The sequence below is a fragment of the Podarcis filfolensis genome, assembly GCF_964270895.1.
Source record: "Podarcis filfolensis genome assembly, chromosome: 16".
Taxonomy (NCBI): Eukaryota; Metazoa; Chordata; class Lepidosauria; order Squamata; family Lacertidae; genus Podarcis; species Podarcis filfolensis.
The window spans coordinates 7755217-7780738 of record NC_139620.1 but is presented as its reverse complement, the minus strand read 5'-3'; the positions used below and the strand labels follow the sequence as shown (position 1 = coordinate 7780738).

The following is a 25522-nucleotide window of genomic DNA, read 5'->3' as shown; positions in this document are numbered from 1 at the left end:
CATCTCTGGGTTATTTGTGGGGCATAGGAATTCGTTCATTCCCCCCCCAATATAGTCCGGCCCCCCACAGGGTCTGAGGGACAGTGGTCCGGCCCCCTGCTGAAAAATTTTGCTGACCCCTGTGTTAGAGCATAGCCATTGGTAGCTTTATCCTGCGTTCATCTGCCTAATCCTCTTCCAAATTATCCATCCAAATGTTTTGCTGTCACTACATCTTGCAGGAGCACATTTGCTGTAAAACCTGCGCTCTGTGTGTGTTATCAGTATTTGTGACAAAGTGTTTGGTATTGAGCTCAGAGCTCATCCACCAAAGGACATCCTCATTAAAAAATCCATCATTAAAAAAGAAACGAGCAAATTTCTAGTTCTCAAGGCAATGGAGATAAGTTTGAATCATTTGGGAGGGGGTTGTTTTGTATTCCCCCCCCCCCCCAGTTCATACTTGCCCTTGACACACAAAAAGCAATCACGTGAATTTTTTAAAGCAATGTTATAGAATCCTTGAACTGTGGCAGGTTTTACCAGGTTCCCCCCCAACAACTTGAAATTGTTTACGTGTGCTAAAACATTTCCCTGAACTGTTGAGGGTCCCATAAACACGCCATGCATTTAAAACATGTGGCTTTGCCCAAAGAATCCTGGAAACTGTAGTTTGCCCCTCGCAGGGCTACAATTCCCAGCACCCTTAACAGGTCCCAATATCAGTCCTTGTGGGACTCTACTTTCCACATCTCTCCATTGGGAGCACTGTCCATTTACCGTATTTTTTGCTCTATAAAATGTGTGTGCGTCTTATGGAGCGAATGCAGGCTGTGCGGCTAAGCCAGAAGCCAGAACAGGGAGAGGGAGCACTGCACAGCGCTCCGTCTCGCTGTTCTAGCTTCGGGGTTAGCGGCGCAAAGCCTCCGCAGGCAGCGGGGTGCCTTCATCCTGCTGTCCTGCGGAGGCTTCGTTGGCTGTCCCAGAAGCCTCTGCAGGGCACGGGGATAAAGGCTCCCCGTGCCCTGCAGAGGCTTCGCACAAAGCTATCCCAGCTATCCCAGCGGCTATCCCAGAAGCCAGATCCCTCTTGCTGTTTTGGCTTCTGGGATTCAGAATCCCCCCCTCTTATTTCCTCCCCCCCAAAACTAGGTGCGTCCTATCATCTGGTGCGTCCTATGGAGCGAAAAATACGGTGTTTCTTCTCTCTAGTTCCTGTTCCTTCTCCAGTTGTCAACCCACCAGCCCTCTCATCTCATGTTCCCAAATAATCAGGAGTCTTTGGTGTGCAGGACTTTATCAAAAGTCTTTTATTTTTTTATTTTTTTTTTTTTTTTTAAATAATATTTATTGAAGTTTCCAAAATACAGAAAGAGAAGAAAAGAAATTATGAAGATACATTCAGAACCTTATTTTCAAACATCCACTTTCTGGGACTCCCCCCTTCCCCCACCCCTACCGTATTCCCCTTTCATATTGTTGTTTCCACAAGTTCTGTTTCTTTATACAAACCTTATGCAACACCCTTGATAAAAAAAAGCAAAAGATCTCTCCCCATAGCCCGCCCCCTTTTCTTTCCACAATGTCCCCCTTTTTTCCCATTAAAGTAAAAGCACACAGAATAAAAGTATAAAAAAAATAAGAAATATATTAGAAAAAAGAAAACCAATTCAGAAAATAGTTGCAAGCCTTTGGATTCTAATTCTCCCTCCCCTTCCCCGGTTTAATTTCCCTTATCCTCCAATCTATGTTTCCAGCCTGGAAGTCTTAAGTCCATCAATCCCATTTTTCCCCCAACTCCTTGCAGAATTATTTCCCATTTTTAGGATTACTTTTTAAAAATTAATTCCTAAATCTTTAAAAATGTCAAATTATAAAATTCCCCCCATTGTTCTTTCAAGGTTATAGTCCAGCTTCCTCTTGTTCCGCTGCTAAAACTTTCTTATTCAGAAGTTTAGTAACTCTACATGGGTTGTTGTTATTCAGGAACAAAAACTTGCGTTCAGTCCCTTCCTTCTTCAGTAAAGTATTCTGTTGTCTCCTTTTAGTCTAAACACCCTGTAGACGAGATTCAGTTTCAGTTTTGCAGCTTTCCCAGGAGATAACCAGTTCTGTGAAATTCCGAAGTGTTGTATTTTTCCCGGCTTACGCCCATCTTTGTAATGTCCCGAAGCTCCTCTAGGGGGGTTGTTGTAACTTTGTTTCCAAAAATCCGATTGTTCTCCGTATTTTCGCCATTTTGTATTCAAGTCTTAACAAATGATATCAAGTTGTAACAAATTTAACCAGCAAGGTCCTTGTAATAAAATCCTCTTTAAAATTCCGACTTTGACAGCTACTTTGACAGCTGTCAAAATCACCGGCTCTTTTCACCAGGCTCACTCCTCAATCGCCCCGGTTCCCAGGGAGGGGGGTGCATTTTCCTTCTCCTTCAATTCTTCCTCCAGCACAATTCTTGTACTTTCCCATCATGGAATTCTTGATTTTAGCAAAGATACCGTTCTTTTTGGGCCTTGGCTTCCCAATCCTTGTTTTAAAATGTCTACAATAGGGAGGGGGACTGACTTCCTTTTTAGATCCCCCCCCGCTCGTCTCAAATCCAAAAAATTTTTCTTCTTTTAAACCCGATTTCCAATTTACTCACGGGTTGTTGTTAAAAGTCCAAATTCTCAATGGAAGAAGTCAGCGCTCTCCGCCGGATGGCATGCGGCTTCGCTCGGCAGGGATGGCAGAGGACTCAAAGCACCACGCTTCTCCCCGGCACCCGATCCGTAGCCTTTAAAAAGGCTCCTTCACGAGTCGGGAGGGCGCTAGCGGTGCTAGCCGAGTCTCCAAGTCCACGGCCCCCGTGGCCGTGGTTTCTAAGGGTCCCCGCATCGCCGGTGCGGTAAAACCCAGCCCCTGCCGAGCCGGCTCCCTCCGGAGCTCGGAGGGAGTCCGCCATTCGGCGATGGCGCCAACCCGGAAGTCCAAAAGTCTTTTATTTTTTTAAGCTCACAATAATGACTGGATCCACCTCTATAAGCTTATTGACACTCTCAAAACTCTCTCGGGTTGGATGTGACGGGACCCATCCTTCAAGCAGCCTTGCTGGTTCTGCTTTAGCGAGGCTTGTTCTTCTTCTGTTCACTAGTTACCGTATTTTTCGCTCTATAAGACGCACTTTTCCCCTCCTAAAAAGTAAGGGGGAATGTGTGTGCGTCTTATAGAGCGAATGCAGGCTTTGTGGGCTATCCCAGAAGCCAGAACTTCTGTTCTAACTTCTGGCTTAGCCACGTGAAGCCTCCGCAGGGCACGGGGAGCCTTCATCCCCATGCCCTGCAGAGGCTTCGCGGGGCTATCCAAAAGCCAGAACAGCTAGAAGAAGAAGAAGAGTTTGGATTTGATATCCCGCTTTATCGCTACCCGAAGGAGTCTCAAAGCGGCTACCATTCTCCTTTCCCTTCCTCCCCCACAACAAACACTCTGTGAGGTGAGTGGGGCTGAGAGACTTCAGAGAAGTGTGACTGGCCCAAGGTCACCCAGCAGCTGCAGGTGGAGGAGCAGGGAATCGAACCCGGTTCACCAGATTACGAGTCCTCCACTCATAACCACTACACCACACTGGCTCTAGAGGGAGCGCTGCGCCACGCGAAGCCTCCGCAGGCTCTCTCACTTCCCACACCTCCCGCAAAAGCCCCCAAGAGCCGCACGGAGCGTGTGTGCGGCTCTTGGGGGCTTTTCCCCGAGGAGGAACAGTGATAGGCTGCCCTTCTCCCTCCTCGGGGAAAAGCCTGCAAGCGCCGCACACATGCTCCGCAGGGCTCTTTAAAGGGAGCGCTGAGCCGAGCCTGGGATGTATATAGGCTCTGCTCAGTGCTCCCTTTAAAGAATATTTTTTCCCTTGCATTCCCCCTCTAAAAACTAGGTGCGCCTTATGGTCAGGTACGTCTTATGGAGCGGAAAATACGGTAATTCTGTCTTCAGCAAGGCTTTCCACCAGTTTTCCTGAATCTGGTTGTTGTTTTTTTAAAGGAAAAATTATTATTGTAATTTTGTTTACTAAAAGAATTTTGTAAGTTTATTTACTGAAAGAGTTTCGTCAGCCAAAAAAAAAAGGGCTCCCGGAGCATTTTACAAGTTCACTAAAAACAGAAAAGAAACCCAATCTCTGTCCTCAGGTTTATAATCTAATAAAACACAACATGGTGTTTTGAGTCTGGAGGCTGCCAGCCTTTTGAAATACTGCCTGGAGCATCGAGCAGCCCTTGAATAAAGTGTTCCCACCCCGTAGCTTGAAAGATTCGGACAACCTATTGTTTGTTTATTGATTTTCTTTTGTGAAATTTAGACACTGTTCAATTGTAAAAAATAAAGAAAGAAATAAAGAAATCCAAGGTAGCTCAGCTGGGTAGAGCTTGGTACTGATAATGCCAAGGTCGCAGGTTCGATTCCCGTATGGGACAGCTACATTGCAGTGGGGTCAGACTGGATGATCCTCAAGCTCCCTTCCAATTCTACGATTCTAATAAAATTATCTCTCTTTTTTTTTTTGTCTATTGTAATTTTAACTTCTCAGAAGCCTTAAGCTGTTGTTGTCCATTTTTCCTATTGCTTTATCTCCCCGCTCCCGCAAACTGCTTTGAAATAAAACGAATAAAGTGATTTTTAAAAAGTTAAATTAGAAACAGTGTAAAACACACACCAGTGTTCTGGATACCCGGGCAGGCTTCTCTAAACGAAAACCTTTTTAGCTGATGCTGAAAAGAAGGGAAGGGACCTGCCTGATATCAAGTGGCAATGAGTTCCAAAGATCAGTTAAAAGATCAATTTCTTCCTTGGGGAAACTTGACAAATTGTGTATCTCCATTATTATTATTAATATTATTATTATTATTATTTGGTGTGGGGGAGGCTGATGGCTGTCTGCTTGGCTTCTCCCCCCCTCATCCAGAACAACGCTGCTCCCGCCATGTCCCTGAGCCAGCCCAGCAGCAGTGATGCGTGCCTGAGCATTGTGCACAGCCTGATGTGCCACCGGCAGGGTGGGGAGAACGAGTCGTTCGCCAAGCGGGCCATCGAGAGCCTGGTCAAGAAGCTGAAGGAGAAGAAGGACGAGCTGGACTCCCTCATCACGGCCATCACCACCAACGGCGCACATCCCAGCAAGTGCGTCACCATCCAGCGCACCCTCGATGGCCGCCTGCAGGTAAATCTGTGGTTTTTCGGGGTGGCATAGCCTGCGCATGGGAACAACAGCGCCACTACCGCCCCACCACCTCAGCTAGAGGCATTACCGTCTCCCCACTGAGGCCACATTCACACGACACATTTAAAGCGCTATGATACCACTTTATTATTTTTTTTAAAAGTAATTTTTATTATTTTTTTCAAAAAATAGAAATTAAACAAAGCAAACAAAGAACACTACATAACACTGTAAACACACTTATATACATATTTTCCAAAATGAAAGCTAATAAAAATTATATTAATTTTTAAAATTGGATTTCTAACAATGCCACATACATAGCCGCATTTTAAGATTTCTCTGAATCTCGCGACTTCCCCTCATCCCATCACTGGGTTCTAATTTCAGCGTTTTCAGCTGCATATTCTATCCTCGTCTATGTTTTATATCTATCCGTATTAACCACCTTATTTGTCACATTGCAAGTGCGATTAAAATCCTGCTCATGTTTTCATCTGCTTACAGCGGTCTCCTAAGTAAGTTTTAAATTTTCCCCATTCTTTGTTGAAGTTTTTGTCTTCTTGGTACCACTTTAAACACTCATGGCTTTCCCCCAGTGGCGTAGCGTGGGTTGTCAGCACCCGGGGCAAGGCAAGTAATTTGCCGCCCCTAACCCGTGGATTTGCGCCCCCATACCTGTGGATTTGCGCCCCCTAACCCTAACCCCCAGATGTTGCGCCCGGTGCGGCCGGCCCCCCCTGCACCCCCACGCTACGCCACTGCTTTCCCCCCAAAGGATTCTGGGAACTGTCGTTTGTTAAGGTTGGTGGGAGTTGTTGTCAGGTCTTGTCACAAAGCGACAACTCCCAGAGTCGGTGCCTCTTCCCAGGGAACTCTGGGAACTGCAGTTTTCTGAGGGGAGCAGGGGGTCTCCTGACAACTCCCAGCACCCTTAACAAACTATGGTTCCCAGGGGCACACATCATAAATAATAATAATTTATTTATACCCCGCCCATCTGGCTGAGTTTCCCCAGCCACTCTGGGTGGCTCCCAATCAAGTGTTAAAAACAGTACAGCATTAAATATTAAAAACTTCCCTGAACAGGGCTGCCTTCAGATGTCTTTTAAAGATAGGATAGCTGCTTATTTCCTTCACATCTGAAGGGAGGGCGCTCCACAGGGCGGGTGCCACCACCGAGAAGGCCCTTTGCCTGGTTCCCTGTAACCTCGCTTCTCGCAATGAGGGAACCGCCAGAAGGCCCTCGGAGCTGGACCTCAGTGTCCAGGCTGGACAATGGGGGTGGAGACGCTCCTTCAGGTATGCAGGACTGAGGCCGTTTAGGGCTTTAAAGGTCAGCACCAACACTTTGAATTGTGCTCGGAAACGTACTGGGAGCCAATGCAGATCTCTCAGGACCGGTGTTGTGTGGTCTCGGCGGCCACTCCCAGTCACCAGTCTAGCTGCCGCATGCTGGATTAATTGCAGTTTCCGGGTCACCTTCAAAGGTAGCCCCACGTAGAGAGCATTGCAGTAGTCCAAGCGGGAGATAACCAGAGCATGCACCACTCTGGCAAGACAGTCCGCAGGCAGGGAGGGGCTCAGCCTGCATACTAGATGGAGCTGGTAAACAGCTGCCCTGGACACACAATTAACCTGCACCTCCATGGACAGCTGTGAGTCCAAAATGACTCCCAGGCTGCACACCTGGTCCTTCAGGGGCACAGTTACCCCATTCAGGACCAGGGAGTCCCCCACACCCGCCCGCCCCTTGTCCCCCAAAAACAGTACTTCTGTCTTGTCAGGATTCAACCTCAATCTCAATGCACCATACAGTTGTATTCAACTAAGTTCCAGCCTTCCCAAAGAATCCTGGGAACTGTAGTTCGTTAAGATGCTGAGAGTTGCGAAGAGGCCTCACTTATTCTCCTCACAGATCTACAGTTCACAGAGTGGTTTAGCCCCTCTTCACAGGATCCTCTGGGAATTGTAGCTCTGTGAGGGGAACAGGTTCTCCGAGCCACTCTCAGCACCCTTAACATGCTACAGCTCCCAGAATTAATTGGGGGGGGAGCCATGACTGTTTAAAGTGACGTAATGGTGATTTGAATGGTTGCATTAATTTATTTTGGCCAATAACCAGTTGAGAAGCAGTGAAGAAAACAAAAAGACAGAAAACACAGTAGGATACATTAAGTACAATATTAAATACAGGCATTAGAAACAGTGGGGAATATGAAATAAGTATATTAAAATGATGAGGAACAATTAGAGGTGTCAGTAGTTCAGACAAGATCCTGTGCTGACAAGCTATGGCTGCTGCACAAGAAATCAAGGTATTTTGGCAGTAATCTCAGGAGACCGGTCAGTCGAAAGATAATCAATATTTGGATTTTCCTACTTTGTAAAATTGGATTAATGAAATGGTGGTGGATATCACAATAGGAAGAACAAGAAAACATGTCCCACAATTTCTATTTAAATGTATGCTGTGAATGCGTCCCAAGTGGTGGTTTGTACCTTAGGATCAGAGTCTCTAGCTAGAAACCTCGTTCAGACTGAGGGCCGCTGTCCCTCCTGGGCCACCTTCGAAGGACCACATGCCACTGAGTGAATGGAGCAGAGACATCACCTTGCCAACAAAAGTCTGTATAGTAAAAGCTATGGTTTTCCCAGTAGTGATATGGAAGTGAGAGCTGGATCATAAAGAAGGCTGATCACCAAAGAATTGATGCTTTTGATTTATGGTGCTGGAGGAGACTCTTGAGAGTCCCATGGACTGCAAGAAGATCAAACGTATCCATTCTGAAGGAAATCAGCCCTGAGTGCTCACTGGAAGGACAGATCCCGAAGCTGAGGCTCCAAGACTTTGGCCACCTCATGAGAAGAGAAGACTCTCTAGAAAAGACCCTGATGTTGGGAAAGATGGAGGGCACAAGGAGAAGGGGACGGCAGAGGATGAGATGGTTGGATGGTGTTCTTGAAGCTACCAGCATGAGTCTGACCAAACTGCGGGAGGCAGTGGAAGACAGGAGTGCCTGGCGTGCTCTGGTCCAGGGGGTCACGAAGAGTCAGACACGACTAAATGACTAAACAACAACAACAATATAAATCCAACCTCTCAGACCAAGTGGGCAGCAAGAGTCCTTTGACAGTAGGCCACACACTGATTCAAATTTCCATATTGTAAATTAAAAGTGTTTGCGATATGTTCTATACTATTTAATTTACACAGATCCTGAAGCTGAGGGTCCAATACTTTGGCCACCTCATGAGAAGAGAAGACTTCCTGGAAAAGACCCTGATGTTGGGAAAGATGGAGGGCACAAGGAGAAGGGGACGACAGAGGACGAGATGGTTGGACAGTGTTCTTGAAGAGACCAGCATGAGTCTCTCCAAACTGCATGAGGCAGTGGAAGACAGAAGTGCCTGGCGTGCTCTGGTCCAGGGGGTCACGAAGAGTCGGACACGACTAAACGACTAAACAACAACAAATTTGTGCAGTGGGCTAGTTCGCTCGCTCGCACCCGCTCCCCTCTCGATGAGGGTTCAGTTATGCACCCCAGCGCAGCAGGAGCACAAAGGGTCCACAGTGGAACCCAGGAGAGGATGGCAAGTTGAGAGCCTGAGGGTCCTCAACCATCCTCTAAAGCACACAAAAAAAGTGTGTCTATGACATCATTCTGCATGCCAAGCAGGTGTTCTCTGCCACGGAGCCTTTCTGCTAACCCGCTGTGGAAAACAGCATGTCTGAAGCAAGTTTTTCAGCTCCTAAAATCTAGACGGAACTTTGAACTTCCTAAACAACTTCGTTATTGGAGATCTTTTTTAAAAAAAAGATCCCGTCTGGCCCAAAAGCTTGCGCCTATTTTAAACCATTGATTGGGGAACTGTGAGCATTCCAGATGTTGTTGGGTCCAGCTCCCATCATCCCCAGCCAGCATGGCTGATGGTCAGGGGCTGGTTGGAGTTGGGAGTCCAGCAATGTCGCTGGAGCGCCACAGGATCTTTCATATCCCAACCAATCAGGGTGGTCCGTTCAAGAAAAAAACCTCTTAAAGCATTAACTTAAAGCAATCCCTTTGCGTTGTCAATGAAAACACACCCATCTGTTTGTGTATTCAGTTGGTTTAATAATGAAATACATTAAGACTACCAATTGTGTCATGTTATACACACATACACACATAATATAAATATATAGTGTAAATTAAATAGTATAGAATATATCGCAAACACTTTTAATTTACAATATGGAAATTTGAATCAGTGTGTGGCCTACTGTCAAAGGACTCTTGCTGCCCACTTGGTCTGAGAGGTTGGATTTATATTGTTGTTGTTGTTTAGTGATTTAGTCGTGTCCGACTTTTCGTGACCCCATGGACCAGAGCACGCCAGGCACTCCTGTCTTCCACTGCCTCCCGCAGTTTGGTGAAACTCATGCTAGTAGCTTCGAGAACACTGTCCAACTAACTTGTCCTCTGTCGTCCCCTTCTCCTTGTGCCCTCCATCTTTCCCAGCATCAGGGTCTTTTCTAGGGAGTCTTCTCTTCTCATGAGGTGGCCAAAGTATTGGAGCCTCAGCTTCAGGATCTGTCCTTCCAGTGAGCACTCAGGGCTGATTTCCTTAAGAATGGAGAGGTTTGATCTTCTTGCAGTCCATGGGACTCTCAAGAGTCTCCTCCAGCACCAGAGTTCAAAAGCATCAATTCTTCGGCGACCAGCCTTCTTTATGGTCCAGCTCTCACTTCCATACATCACTAGTGGGAAAACCATAGCTTGAACTATACAGACCTTTGTTGGCCAGGTGACGTCTCTGCTTTTTAAGATGCTGTTTAGGTTTGTCATTGCTTTTCTCCCAAGAAGCAGGCGTCTTTTAATTTCATGACTGCTGTCACCATCTGGATTTATATTAACATATATTAATACACATTCTGACATATATTAATGGACGTTTCAGAGGTATAAAGCAGGGTTGGGGAGCCCAAGGCCCTCCAGATGATGTTGAAGTACAGTTCCCATCAGCCCCAGCTATCATGGCTGGGGTTGCTATATTCCCCAAAGTTGTCGACCACCCTCCCCCCATTTCCGTCTTAAACAATGAGTGACTCAGAACTGCCAAGACCGACAGATGTTTTGAACTACAACTCCCATCATCCCTGATCATTGACTGTGCTAGCCAGGGGCTGATGGAATTTGTAGTGCAAAACACCCAGTGCGGGGGGGTGGGACAATAAGAACACCAGAAGAGTCCTGGAGAGGATCCAGCCAATGGGGGCCCATTCAGCCCAGCATCATAGCAGACAATTGGATGCCCTAATGCAGCATTTCTCAACCTGTGGGTCTCCAGATGTTGTTGGTCTACAACTCCCATCATCCCTGAGCTCTGGCCTTGCTAGCTAGGGGTGATGGGAGTTGTAGTTCAACAACATCTGGGGACCCACAGGTTGAGAAAGGCTGCAATGGGAAACCCTTGAGTTTGGCCAAGGCTAGAAAAGTGTGTGTGTGTTGTTTTTGTATGTGTGTGTGTTACAACCCCTTGCTCTACAAATAAGGAAGGGGATTTAAGTCTAGGAGCCCCTGCCCCACATCTCCTGGGGATTGTTGAATCCCTTCTTGACCTACTTTTTTGCCTTAGGATTTTGCCTCTTGAAATCGGACAAAATAATAATGACTGTGATTGGGGTAGGGTAGTGGCGATTTGAATATACTATCGATTGGCAAAGAGGTTTCGAGGCAGTTTGAAGTATTAAACCAATTATATTCCTGCGCGCGCACATCCCATGAGGTAAAAGTAATCTCTCTTTAGAAAACAGCAGTGAAGATTTCTAACACAGAACCATTGCAAATCTAAATATATGTATGGATTTTGTTGCTTTTTATTGTTGCTTTTATAATTATTTGGTGTTACTCCTTGCCGTTGTAAGTTTTGGGGTTTTTTTTTAATCTAATATAACCCAGCCAGGGACTTAAGGGTGAAGGGTTAATGAATTAAATTAAGAATAATAATTATATATTGGGGGGCGGGACAAGGAAAGGCGACAGCTGCGTCCGTTTTTTGTCTCCTTAAATCGGAGCCCACCCAAAGAGCGAAAAGCAAATCCTTCTCAAAAGGCCTTGAAATTTGGGAGGGATTATTGCTGGCTTGGATGGAAGCGGCGTGTTTGTGTGCGTGTCCCATTTTTGACCCCCGCCCAACAGATCACCAGATAAAGAGGACTCTTGAGGTTTCGTTTTGGGGGGTGAGGGTCACCAACCCCTTCCCTGTTAACCCTCACCCCCAAACAAATCTCTTTCTTTTTCTCTGCTAGCCACGCTGTGCCCCCTCCCTCCCTGTCTGCCCAGAGGATGAGTCACTGTCTGGTTCTTGAAGCCGCGGGGAAAGGGGGGGGGCTGTTGTTATGTCTGAATTCAGCGTCAGCCAGAAACCGTGTGGGGAAAAATGAGTGCGAGGGCCAAAAATGAGTGTGAGGGCCCTGTCCACAACACATGCATGCAGCGCCCCCCAGGAAAGAAAGGAAGGTTCTTGCAGAGGGTGGAGGGGATAAAACTACGCCTGTTTGTTTTGTATTTTCTTCCATCGAGTTGGAGGAAAATGGGGAAATTGATTCCTTCTCTGCTGTGAGATACATGGAATTTGCAGCTCTGGCAACAGGAGTGCCTGAGCAATACGTTTACGAGCACAATTCAAAGCACAGCTGTCAACGTTTTAAGGGGAATTCCCTTATTCCGAATAGGATTCCTCAGAAGAAAAGGGAAAAGTTCACAGCTGTGATTCAAAGTCTTGGTGCTGACCTTTAAAGCCCTAGACAGCCTCAGCCCAGTACAGTGGTACCTTGGGTTACATACGCTTCAGGTTACATACGCTTCAGGTTACAGACTCCGCTAACCCAGAAATAGTGCTTCAGGTTAAGAACTTTGCTTCAGGATGAGAACAGAAATTGTGCTCCGGCGGCGTGGCGGCAGTGGGAGACCCCATTAGCTAAAGTGGTGCTTCAGGTTAAGAACAGTTTCAGGTTAAGTACGGACCTCCGGAATGAATTAAGTACTTAACCTGAGGTACCATTGTATACCTGAAGAAGCGTCTCCACCCCCATCGTTCAGCCCAGACACTGAGGTCCAGCTCCGAGGGCCTTCTGGCGGTTCCCTCACTGCGAGAAGTGAGGTTACAGGGAACCAGGCAGAGGGCCTTCTTGGTGGTGGCGCCCGCCCTGTGGAACGCCCTCCCATCAAATGTCAAGGAAATAAACAACTATCTGACTTTTAGAAGGCATCTGAAGGCAGCCCTGTTTAGGGAAGTTTGTAATGTTTGATGTTTTATTCTGTTTTTAGTGTTCTGTTGGGAGCCGCCCAGAGTGGCTGGGGAAACCCAGCCAGATGGTTGGGGTATAAATAATAAAATGAGGAGGAGTCGGAGTCGGAGTCCTGTGGGGCTTTCAGTGGGGAGCTCAGCGGAGGAGTGTGCTGAGATCCAGGCAACTCCACCCTGGCCGGAGCGTCTCCTTGACCCGAATCGTGCTTCTTCCTTGCCTGGCTGCAGGATGTGTGTGTGTGTGTGTTGAAGCCAGCCTACTCCGAAAAGGCAACATCTACATTCATGGACCTCCGTTGCCCCACCCACTTTGGACCTCTGGCCCCGCCCACCACTGCAAGGTGGCCCTCGGCAGATGGGAACACGGCCCTCAGTCTGTAAAAGATTCCCTGACTCTTCTCTTTGGGGTCAGAGGTTCCCTGGTCCATATCTGTGCTGCGCGTGAGTTGAGAGCCCACGTGAAGCAATGTCAGGTCTAGGGCCTGGGAGACCTGAGTTCGAGTCTCCCCTCAGTCATGAAACCTGCTGGGCAACTTGGGGCCAGTCCCTGTCTGTCAGCCTGAACCTACCTCTCAGGGTTGCTGTGAGAATGAAATGTAGAGCGGGGAAAGCCCTTGGGTCGTGTTGAGCTCTTCAGTGGCATAAAAATGTAATAATAAATATGTAAATAACCCCCTGCCGCACAGTAGAGAGGCCCTCCTGTCCTTTAAATCTGGTCCAGCTGGGCTCCTCTTAACACACCCTCCAACATTTCTCCAGTGAAAATAGGGATCTCCTATTCCATGATAAAAATAATGATGTTATTTATACCCTGCACATCTGACTGGGTTGGCCCAGCCACTCTGGGCAGCTTCCAACATATATAAAATAATAATAATAATAATAATAATAATTTATTTGTACCCCGCCACTCTGGGCAGCTTCCAACAAAGATTAAAAATACATTAAAATGTCACACATTAAAAACTTCCCTAAACAGGGCTGCCTTCAGATGTCTTCTAAATGTCAGGTAGTTGTTGTTCTCTTTGACATCTGGTGGGAGGGCGTTCCACAGAGCGGGCACCACCACCGAGAAGGCCCTCTGCCTGGTTCCCTGTAGCTTTGCTTCTCGCAGTGAGGGAACCGCCAGAAGACCCTTGGCGCTGGACCTCAGCGTCCGGGCAGAACAATGGGGGTGGAGACGCTCCTTCAGGTATATAAAAACGTAATAAAATGTTAAACATTAAAAAAAAAAAAAACTTCCCTATACAGGGCTGCCTTCAGATGTCTTCTAAAGGTTGCATAGTTACTTATCTCCTTAGCTCGGGCGTCGCCTAACTCCATACCCTCCAACATTTCTCTGATGAAAATAGGGGAAAGTGGGGTGTTCATGGATCAAATCAGAAACCAGGACGGCTTCTGTAAATCCCGGGCGGTCCCTGGAAAATAGGGAGACTTGGAGGGTTTGCATCTGCCCTCGCCATCTCTGCTCCTGCACTAACGGTGTCCTCTGCCATCTTTCCCCCCTCCACGTACCCCCTTCTCCCCGCAACCAGGTGGCCGGGCGCAAAGGCTTCCCCCACGTGATCTACTCCCGCCTGTGGCGCTGGCCGGACTTGCACAAGAACGAGCTCAAGCACGTCAAGTTCTGCCAGTTCGCCTTCGACCTCAAGTACGACAGCGTCTGCGTCAACCCCTATCACTACGAGCGGGTGGTATCTCCGGGCATCGGTGAGTGGGTCCCTCGTGGGTGGCGCCTACGGAAGACGAGTATCCCCACAGCTGCCTCAGCGGATCTAGTTCAGAATAGGCCACTGGGGTGTCAAGCGTGGGAGCGCAAGTTCGGAAATCCATTGCAGCCCTCTGGGTCTCTCCATCCGGCCCTCAGAACACTCCCTCACCGGCCCTCGCTTTGCACTCTCTCCTTGCAGGCTAGATCGCGCCTCTTGGATAGAGGAAAGTAAGGGTTGTGTAGTCTACTGTACAAAGGTAAATTTTGTATGTCTTTTGCCTCTGCCCCCCCCCCATCCTCACATGGCCCCCAGGAAGTTGCTCAGAAGGCGATGCGGCCCTTCGTCTGGAGACAGAGAGGAAAGTTTCTCTGCCGCTGTTTCTGAGCCTCCTAACATCACCTCTACTCCCAAGGCAGGCAAAGGGCACTTGGCCGTTTCCACCTGCCTTCTTAAAGGTAAAGGTAAAGGGACCATTAGGTCCAGTCGTGACCGACTCTGGGGTTGAGGCACTCATCTCGCTTTATTGGCCGAGGGAGCCGGCGTACAGCTTCCGGGTCATGTGGCCAACATAACTAAGCCGCTTCTGGCGAACCAGAGCAGCACATGGAAACGCCGTTTACCTTCCCGCCGGAGCAGTACCTATTTATCTACTTGCACTTTGACGTGCTTTTGAACTGCTAGGTTGGCAGGAGCAGGGACCGAGCAACGGGAGCTCACCCAGTCACGGGGATTTGAACCGCCGACCTTCTGATCTGCAAGTCCTAGGCTCTGTGGTTTAACCCACAGCGCTACCCGCGTCCCATACCTGCCTTCTTACCTATCTGTAAATGGAAATATTCGACTCCACAGAGCACACAGTAGATATTAGCAGGTTGCTATGCCAACCGATCCAAATTTCTTACGCCCAGCCTGGCATCTCCACCGACTGAAGATTTGCCAGAACAGGAGGGCAGGAATTAAAATAATAATAACCTACATTGTGTGCTCCGTGTTTTCATTATCTCCCCCGCCCCCCTGCAACAATATCTTACAGATTTTCTACATAAGGTGTTTTCTGGATGAGACAGTCTTCAATTGCCCGGAGGCACCACGTCCTTAAATTCATTCTGGTGTTGCTTTTTCAAACCACCTCATTCAGATGAAAATTGGCAGTGTACACACTCTGTGGCAACTTGACTGTAGCTGCTTTTCAAAACAAAATATTAATTGCTCCGCTGAGAGAAAATGTACTTTGCGTGCCCTTGGAAGGTATTTGACCTTAGCTATGTGTGTGTATGTGTACACACGGGCCATTTGTCTCTCTGTTGCGTGCTGTCTGGACATGCTCAGAGGCAATTCGGCCACAGTTCGACTTGGAATGTAATTTTTTATTGTTTCGCTGAGGGAGAGTTTGTTTCTCTTTCTTAACCTTTGAATATCCCAACCCTACTTTGGGGCCCCTGAAAGGGCTTCCAAGCCAACTCTGCACATGGTCAGAGGCACCCATCGCGAGGCACTGAGTCGGGGGTGGGGGGCAGAAAAGATGTCAGCCCATGTCGTTTGGCCTTGGAGGTTAGCTGGGGAGAAGGGAGGGGGCTGGACCAGAAAGGGTCCCATGCTGGCTCCTCGTTGAAATATCAGTCAAATTGTGCCCCTAGGCTGGACATCATCATCATCATCATCATCATCATCATCATTTTTATTTATACCCCGCCCTCCCCGGCCAGAGCCGGGCTCAGGGTGGCAAACACCAGTAAAATTACAGTAAAAACATAATAGGGGGGAAAACCCCAATTTAAAATACAGGTTAAAATGCAATTTAAAATGCAGCCTCATTTTAAAAGTAGCCCATAGATCAAAACCATAAGGGGAGGGAAACATAAGGGTCAGACTGAGTCCAAACCAAAGGCCAGGCGGAACAGCTCTGTCTTGCAGGCCCTGCGGAAAGATGTCAAGCACATTTCTAGCCTCAGAGAATGTCGGCTGGAGCTCATAGGATATATAACACACCCACTTTCTTCTCTCTCTCGTTCTACAGGACTGAACATCCAGAATACAGGTGAGATACAATCCTGCTTTGTTTTTCTGGATGATGGCCTAGGACAGGACTGGGGGCGGACCTCTGACCTTCCAGGTATTGCTGAACAACAACGACAACGACAATTTATATGCCGTCGATCGGACTGGGTTTCCCCAGCCACTCTGGGCAGCTTCCAACAGAATACAGTCGTGCCTTGGATCTCAAACGCCTGGTGTCTCAAACGTTTTGGTTCCCGAATGCCGCAAACCCGGAAGCAAGTGTTCCGGTTTGTGGACGTTTTTGGGAAGCCGAACGTCAGACGCGGCTTCCGGTGGAGTGCAGGAAGCTCTGCAGCCAATCAGAAGCCGCACCTCGGTTTCCGAACTTTTTCGGAAGTCGAACGGACTTCCGGAACTGATTCCGTTCGAGAACCAAGGTACGACTGTATACAAAAACACAACAGAATATCACATCCTTAGAGCGTTCTGCCGATGATGCCAAGGCAGCAGGTTCGATCCCCGCAAGGGACACCTGCATATTCCTGCATTGCAGGGGGGTTGGACTAGATGACCCTTGGGGTCCCTTCCAACTCTATAATTCTATAAAAAGCTTCCCTGTACAGGGCTGCCTTCAGATGTTGTTCTGAACAGCAGTTGCTGATTCAGCGGGCTTGTTTTCTCCCGTCTTCGCTGTGTTTGAGCCGCCTCCTCTTCCTGCCCCCCTGCAGCGCCTCCACCGCGGCTCGTGAAAGAGGAGTTCATTCCCGACTGTATCCAGATGGAGGTCCCGCCTCCTCCGCCGGCAGATCACCCCGGCCCTGGGATCAAGGCCGGCCACCCTCAGGCAGAGCCCTACCAGCCCTTATCGCCCCTGCAGCTTCCGGAACCACCCCATCCTACCGCTGGCATCTACCCCGCATTGCCTTTGTCTCCCCCAGGTAAGCTCTTTCTTTTTCTTTTTTGGGGGGGAGCAGCAGGGAGGAAGGGAGACATCAGTGGAAGGTAAAGGAACTGTTCTCGCCTCCTCTCAAATGGGTTGGATTTGTGATGGGGAAATGCAATACGTTGGGGAAATGTGCTGGATCTGCAACGGTGAAATGCAATATGATGGGGGCAATGCAATGGGCCTGCGATGGGGACATGCAATGTGACTGGGAAATGCACTATGATGCGGAAATGTGGTGGATCTGCAACAGGGAAATGCAATATGATTGGGACAATGCAATGGGCCTGCAGTGGGGACATGCAATGTGACTGGGAAATGCAATATAATGGGGGCAATGCAATGGGCCTACAATGGGGAAATGCAATATGACTGGGAAATGCAGTATGTTGGGAAAATGTGGTGGATCTGCAACAGGGAAATGCAATATGATGGGGGCAATGCAATGGATCTGTGATGGGGAAATGCAATATAACTGGGAAATGCAATACGTTGGGGAAATTTGGTGGATTTGCAAGGGGGAAATGCAATATGATGGGGGCAATGCAATGGATCTGTGATGGGGAAATGCAATATGACTGGGAAATGCAATATGATGGTGGCAGTGCAATGGGCCTGCGATGGGGAAATGCAATATGACTGGGAAATGCAATATGTTGGGGAAATGTGGTGGATCTGCAACAGGGAAATGCAATATGATGGGGGCAATGCAATGGGCCTGTGATGGGGAAATGCAATATAACTGGGAAATGCAATACGTTGGGGAAATTTGGTGGATTTGCAATGGGGAAATGCAATATGATGGGGGCAATGCAATGGATCTGTGATGGGGAAATGCAATATGACTGGGAAATGCAATATGATGGTGGCAGTGCAATGGGCCTGCGATGGGGAAATGCAATATGACTGGGAAATGCAATATGTTGGGGAAATGTGGTGGATCTGCAACAGGGAAATGCAATATGATGGGGGCAATGCAATGGGCCTGTGATGGGGAAATGCGACATGTTGGTGAAATGTAAAAGAGAAATGCAATGTGATGGGGAAATGAAATGAATCTGCAATAGTAGCTTGCAGATAAAAATGATCTCTCTCTCTCTCTCTCTCTCTCTCTCTCTCTCTCTCATGCTTACTCTTAGGCCCTCCTGGGGGTCCCCTGCTCCCTCTCCTTCATGGTGAGGGTCTTCTTCAGATCTCCACCCCCTCGCACGCCCCAGCCCCTTCTCCGGCTCCCCCGAGCTCCCAGCAAAATGGGTGCGCCCCCAAACTGCCCTACCAGAGTAAGTATAGGGTGCCATTGTCGGGCGGGGGGAAGGACAGAGGCATTCAAATGATAAGCTCTCACCAGTTTCTTCTCTTCCTTCCCTGGGCCTCTGGAAGATTCGACAACCAGCTGGACAGGGAACGGCGGCACCCCAAGCTACAGCTCCACTGGGAGGAGCCAGGAGCCCACCCCGCCTCCGCTCCCCGCTCCTCAGCAGCAGCAGAACGGACGGAGTTACCCTCAGCCTCCTCTTCACCATTCAAACCATTACTGTGCGTCTTGGCAAGCAAAGAAAAGCAAAAAAGGAGGGCTGTGGGTGTCTGCAGCACTGTTTGGGTTCCACTGCAGTTCACTTTCCCCCAAAAAATGGCATTAGTCATCTTGCTGCCCCTTGTGGCGGAATCATGTAACTGCACCTGCAGTTATACTACGTTATACGGTCCTGGCTTAAACCAAAGAATTATGGGAACCGTAGTTTTTATAAGTGCTGGAGCTTGTTAGGAGACCCTTGTTCCCCCTCACAGAACTACAATTCCCAAAGTGGTTTAAGAGTTGGTCCCTTTTCTCTGGCAATTCTGGGAAATGTAGCTCGGGGGGTGGAATGGGTGTCTCCTTTTAGCAACTCTCAGCTCCCTTGACAAAACTACAGGTTCCCAGGAATCAGCTGGAGTCCAAGAACACTGTTGGAACTACAACTCCCATCATCCCTGACCATTGGCCATGCTGACCGGGGGCTGCTGGGAGTTGGAGTCCAACAGTAGGTTTGAAGCTCACAGGTGGTTTAGGGAGCGTCTGTGGGCCAGGAATCCTGGGTTCAAACTTCCGCTCTGGGAAGCGGAATGAGTTACAGTGGTACCTCGGGTTACAGACGCTTCAGGTTACAGACTCCGCTAACCCAGAAATAGTGCTTCAGATGAAGAACTTTGCTTCAGGATGAGAACAGAAATCGTGCTCCGGTGGCCCAGCAGCAGCAGGAGGCCCCATTAGCTGAAGTGGTGCTTCAGGTTAAGAACAGTTTCGGGTTAAGTACGGACCTCCAGAACGAATTAAGTACTTAACCCAAGGTACCACTGTATAGCGAATGTAGGAAACAGAAGAGCAAATGTCTTGGCATTCCTGTCCCTATTTACCGCAAAACCCCTCCTTGCCTTATATTTCAGGGCCTGCTCATCACGGTTCGCCTCCCTACCAGCCGCCAGTCTCCAGTCACCCTGGTAAGGGACGCATCCTCCCTCATTTGCCTTTTTCTCTCCCCCATTCCCACAACGGCCCGGATTTTTAAGATGAATGCCCGGTTCTCCCCAGGCCCTGAGTTCTGGTGCTCGATCGCCTATTTCGAGATGGACGTGCAAGTGGGCGAGATCTTCAAGGTGCCTGCCAACTGCGCCGTGGTCACTGTGGACGGATACGTGGACCCTTCGGGCGGAGACCGCTTCTGCCTGGGACAGCTCTCGAACGTCCACCGCACCGACACCAGCGAGCGCGCCAGGTCAGGGCAGTGGGGAGGGAGAGATATAATAATAATAATAATAATAATAACAACAACAACAACAATTTATTTATACCCCGCCCATCTGGCTGGGTTTCCCCAGCCACACTGGGCAGCTTCCAACAAAGTAAGGGGAAATGTGTGTGCGTCTTATGGAGCGAATACAGGCTGCACAGCTATCCCAGAAGCCAGAACAGCAAGAGGGATCGCTGCTTTCACTGCGCAGCGATCCCTCTTACTGTTCTGGCTTCTGAGATTCAGAATATTTTTTTTCTTGTTTTCCTCCTCCAAAAACTAGGTGTGTCTTGTGGTCTGGTGCGTCTTATAGAGCGAAAAATACGGTATTAAAATACAGTGGTCTTTTAAACATTAGAAGCTTCCCTAGACAGGGCTGCCTTCAGATGTCTTCTAAAAGTCTGGTAGTTGTTCTTCTCTTTGACATCTGGTGGGAGGGCGTTCCACAGGGTGGGTGCCACTACCGAGAAGGCCCTCTGCCTGGTTGCCTGTAACCTTGCTTCTCGCAGGGAGGGAACCGCCAGAAGGCCCTCGGCGCTGGACCTCAGTGTGAAAGGTGCACGCACAGAGCCACGGGTTTCCATTGCAAAAAACCCCGCTATTTCTGATGTTGAGGGGTTGAGTGCCTAAGTGGCAGCGACCGGGCACAGAATGGGGTTTATCTGCAGGGTTCGTGGAGGAAGGCTTAAGGTTTGCGGAATGGCAACTTTAGCTAAACACCGAGCAGCACAGAACCGTGGCTGTTGGGGAAGCGGGAGTCATTGACCGGCTGGGTGCTGAGGAGTGGTGGGAGGGGTGAAGATGAGCTGTTGGAGGGAGCAGACTGGTAGGAGGAGGTGTCGGAAGCAGAAGAGGCAACAGGCTTTGGCGAGCAGGGAGAATCTGTGGCAGAGAGGAGTCCAGAAGCAGAGGCAGTAGCAGAAACTGGATGTCAGGAGTGCGTGCAGGAGCCAGGCCCTGTGACCAGTAGGGCTTCGCAGGACTGGGGCTTTCCTAGGTTTGTCCTGAAGAGGCAAAGCGCGGCCACCCAGGTGAGGCCGATTGGTAACTCACAGCACCAGGTGGCAAGAGCCGGGAAGGGATATAAGGTCAGCATTTCCCTTTGGCTCTTTGCCACAGCAGCACGCTTCCTGCCTTGCTGCGTTTGGCTCCTTGACTCCTCGCTTCCTGACCCTCAGACCCTTGGCTTCTTGACTCCTGACCCTCAGACCCTTGTTTTCCTGACTCCTGGCTTTTGGACTCTCGTTCCTGCTCCCACCCTGCCATCTTGCCCCCAGTCCCGACATCCTCCACCAGGACTTTGACTGCCTCTAAACTGGACTGTGACACTGGAGAGTAGGACGGCCAAGAGGCAGAGATGAATCAGGCTGGTGAAGTCAGGCTGGTATCCCTCTCCTGCTGCAACAAACTCTCCTCTCCTCTGGTCTCCCAGAACCAGAAGAGGCATGAAAAGTGTGGAGAAGAAGTTAGCTTTGCACAGGCACAGTCTCAGATTGCTTGGGGGAAACCTGAGAAAGGAGGAGGCTTAGGGCAGCTGTGGGAAGGAGGGGGCCTTCAGTCCCTGCAACTGCCTCCTAGGGGCAAGACCCACCGAAGAATTGCTGTGGCACTCTTTAGCAGATTCTGTGGCAGAGAGCAGTCCAGAATCGGAGGTCGGAGAGGAATTGGGGCAGGTTGCTGCGACACACACAGAAATGAAAAGATAAGATAGTTGTGTGCAGACATGGTTTGAGACTGCACAGAAAAAACCCGAGAGAGGAGGAGCCTTAAGGAGGGATGGGAAAGTCTTTGCAACTGTGTCGCTGGGGCAAGACCTCCTAGGAAGAGTTGCTGAAACTGCAAGGCCTAAGCTGTGGTTCGTCTCCTTGAATATAAGGTAGATTTAACTTCACTGGCCCTGAGTGATTTGTTGTTGTTTACTGTTGCTGACCTACCCCTGACAGTGGAGGACAGGGAACCAGACAGGAAGGGGAACTGAAGTATTCTGTTTTCCAGGCTGCACATCGGGAAAGGAGTCCAGCTGCAGTGCCGTGGTGAAGGCGATGTCTGGATGCGGTGTCTGAGCGACCACGCTGTCTTCGTGCAGAGCTACTACCTGGACCGGGAGGCTGGGCGTGCTCCGGGGGATGCTGTGCACAAGATCTACCCTGGCGCCTACATCAAGGTCAGGGCGGGTGCTGGTTTTTTTTGAGGGCCCGGGAGCAAGAGGGTTGCCAAGGGCAAATCTAACAGGGAAGGACCATAGCTTAGAACATCAGCTTTGTGTACTGAAGGTTCAGTCCCCAGCATCTCCATGTAGGGCTTGGAATTGTCCCTTGCCTGGTACCCTGGAGAGCTGCTGCCAGACCGTGTAGACAGTATAAAGCTGCATGGGCTGTTGGTTTGACTCAGTGTAAAATAAAGAAAATTTAAAAGCAATGTAACCGAATCCTGTGTCTGAATAGGCTTGCTGGTGTCTGTGCACACCACAAGTACCTCTGCCTGTCTAATTATTATTATAATTATAATATTATAATTATTGTCTACTGCAATTATTAAGTTTGCAGATGACACCACCATAATGGGTTTAATAACAGGTGGAGACGAATCAGCGTATAGAGGGGAGGTCCAAAAAATATCTACATGGTGCCCAGGGAACAACTTGCACCTTAATATCAGCAAGAAAAAGGAGATGGTGTTGGACTTTTGGAGGAAGAGAGGAGAACTAGCCCTGCTGCACATCGGGGAGGGCTTTGTGGAGAGAGTCTAAATTCCTAGGAGTTTCTCTCAGTGAAGAACTTACTTGCAAAATAAATGCAACCCAGGTGGTTAAGAAAGGCCAACAGAGACCCCATCTTCTCAGAGTATTGCGGAAGAACGATGTCAATCAACATTTGATGATCTCCTTCTACCGCTCAACAGTAGAAAGTGTCCTTTCATACTGCATCACGGTGTGGTACGCTGGTTTGACATCAACTGATAGGAAGTGCCTACAGAGGTTGGTGAATACAGCACAAGATATTATGGGCTGTCCCGTGAATCCGCTGGATGAAATAGCGGAAGAACGTTGCCTCAGGAGAGTGAGGAAAAATCTCAGGCATGATTCACACCCTGGCCGACACTTTCTTGATCTGCCCTCAGGCAGAAGATATAGAAGCCTGATTAGTTGCACCAACAGGGTAAAGAACAGCTTCTGTCCGTGGGCTGTTAGGCTGCTGAATGAAAAGATAACAACAGGGCAACTGACTTTCGGGTTTGGTGGGTGTGCGTCAGTAAACGAGGGGAATTAAGACTAAGAGAGCTGAGTGGGGGTGCTCATGTAATCTCACTGTATACAAGTTGTACAAGTGACAATAAAGTATTTCAATTATTGTCATCATCTTATCATTAATATTATCACCTTGCCACCTTCCTGGTGGTACGGGTTGACAGCTGCCATCCTTCCTGAGCATTGCTTGCAGCAGGTGCTGCAGTTTCTAACGCAGAGTCCTCCCTCCTGCCTTTCCATGCAGGTCTTTGACCTTCGCCAGTGCCACCGCCAGATGCACCAACAAGCAGCGACAGCGCAGGCGGCAGCAGCGGCTCAGGCGGCCGCTGTGTCAGGGAGCATTCCTGGGCCTGGCTCCGTGGGGGGCATCGCACCAGCTGTGGGTAAGTGCCAAGTGGATTCACCCCCACTGAGGTGCACCAGCAGAAATAGGAGTTTGCTGTTAGACAGTGCTGGGCCCAGTGACTGGAGCGAGCCGGCAGTAAATCACACTGACCATGCTGGAGTTAACTCTTTATTAGCAAAGAACAGGATCCACACAGACTTGGCCCAAGGAGCACAGGGACTCAACCCCAGTAGGTCTTTCTTGCCCCATGGATCAGTTGCCGAGACTAAAGGTCCCCACCTCCCCACAGTTGTCTATGTTTCCCGGGTCCTTCCCAAACAATCTGAGACTGTGTCTGTGTGCCTGTCTTTGCTCCTCTGCCCTTTTCATGCTTCTTCTGGTTCTGGGAAACCAAGGAGGAGGGGAGCTTGTAGCAGGAGGGGGAGACACTCTTCACCAGTCGGACTCTATCCTCCCCTGCTTCAGCTTCTGCCTCTGATTTTGGACTTCTCTCTGCCACAGAGTCTCCCTGCTCACTATGCCCTGTTGCCTCTTCATTTCCCAACACCTTCTCTTCTCAGTTTTCTCCCTCTAATCACTCACCGTTGTCCCACCACTAACCCCCAGGATCTGAGCCTTCTTCCCTTGGGGGTTCCCCAGCTGGTTCCTCCCACCATTCGTCTGCGTCCAACCAGCCAATGAACGCCAGCCATTAAAATGTATGGGCAGTTGCTGTGGATAATGAGTTCTGGAGTCTCTCTGAAAAAGAGCCAATTAGCATTCACTTAAAGGAGTGGGGTGGGACGCGGGTGGTGCTGTGGGTTAAACCACAGAGCCTAGGACTTGCTGATCAGAAGGTCGGCGGTTTGAATTCCCGTGACGGGGTGAGCTCCCATTGCCCGGTCCCTGCTCCTGCCAACCTAGCAGTTCAAAAGCACGTCAAAGTGCAAGTAGATAAATAGGTACCGCTCCAGCGGGAAGGTAAACGGCGTTTCCGTGTGCTGCTCTGGTTTGCCAGAAGCGGCTCAGTCATGCTGGCCACATGACCCGGAAGCTGTACGCTGGCTCCCTCAGCCAGTAAAGCGAGATGAGCGCCGCAACCCCAGAGTCGGCCACAACTGGACCTAATGGTCAGGGGTCCCTTTACCTTTAAAGGAGTGGGGAACCGCAGGTCCCAGTGGGGACAAATGCACACCCCCCCAGCCTCTCGAGACTTTCCCCATAGTGCAGCACATCAGCCACACCCCCTCTCTCAGAGCCACACCCTTCAGTATCCCTTTTCCCCACCTTGGAATGTGTCCTTAAATTCTAATAATGCCTCTGGCTTGCCTGGATGGGGGATAGAGAGCAAGGGGTGTGAATGAGAGAAAGACGGAGCGTAGAAACTGGTTTACTGGACAAAGGTTAAAATACAGAATCTACATATGTTACTTTTGCTCCTGGCCCCGCCCACCCCGTGCACACAGTAAGGTAAAGGGACCCCTGACCATTAGGTCCAGTCGTGGCCGACTCTGGGGTTGCGGCGCTCATCTCGCTTTATTGGCCGAGGGAGCCGGCGTACAGCTTCCGGGTCATGTGGCCAGCATGACTAAGCCGCTTCTGGCGAACCAGAGCAGTGCACGGAAACGCCGTTTACCTTCCCGCTGGAGCGGTACCTATTTACCTTTTTGCACTTTGACGTGCTTTCGAACTGCTAGGTTGGCAGGAGCAGGGACCGAGCAACGAGAGCTCACCCTGTCATGGGGATTTGAACCGCCAACCTTCTGATCAGCAAGTCCTAGGCTCTGTGGTTTAACCCACGGCGCCACCCGCGTCCCTTCTTCACACAGTAGGACTGGGCAATATATAGTTTCATAATTTTTAACCCGCCAATGTATCGTGAATCATGATGTGCGTGTGTGTGGTGCAAAAATCACAATGCGGGGAAAAACATGAAGACAACCAATGCTTCTTTCGATTCCTGCATCCCCTGTTAACTCGGCTGGCTCAGCTCTCCCCTGCTGCCTCCTGCAGGGGGCCAACGAATCGCAAGTGCAGGCGTCGGCCAAAATGACAATGTGCAGAGTTTT

At 49.3% G+C, this 25522-nt stretch overlaps 2 protein-coding genes across 6 annotated transcripts in view; one reads left to right on the top strand and one right to left on the bottom strand.

Annotated features, from left to right (window-relative positions):
- The window catches only part of LOC310751904 (protein S100-A4-like), a 196358-nt gene extending 180202 nt beyond the window's left edge, over positions 1-16156 (bottom strand). The window contains exon 1 of the mRNA XM_083591666.1: positions 15901-16156. The gene's annotated coding sequence lies outside the window, so the exon portion shown is untranslated. The remainder of the gene's footprint in view (positions 1-15900) is intronic.
- Positions 1-25522, top strand: part of LOC310751705 (mothers against decapentaplegic homolog 4-like) — a 42078-nt gene that overhangs the window by 12499 nt on the left and 4057 nt on the right. For 3 of the 5 annotated variants that reach the window (XM_083591228.1, XM_083591227.1, XM_083591229.1), the window contains exons 2-11: positions 4913-5167; positions 13996-14170; positions 16190-16285; positions 16899-17108; positions 18253-18393; positions 18494-18649; positions 19538-19591; positions 19683-19866; positions 21877-22045; positions 23373-23511. In XM_083591228.1, coding sequence (XP_083447354.1) covers positions 4931-5167; positions 13996-14170; positions 16190-16285; positions 16899-17108; positions 18253-18393; positions 18494-18649; positions 19538-19591; positions 19683-19866; positions 21877-22045; positions 23373-23511 — 1561 coding nt within the window. In that variant the 5' untranslated portion in view covers positions 4913-4930. The remainder of the gene's footprint in view (positions 1-4912; positions 5168-13995; positions 14171-16189; positions 16286-16898; positions 17109-18252; positions 18394-18493; positions 18650-19537; positions 19592-19682; positions 19867-21876; positions 22046-23372; positions 23512-25522) is intronic. The other 2 variants (XM_083591231.1, XM_083591230.1) reach the window with 1 other exon arrangement.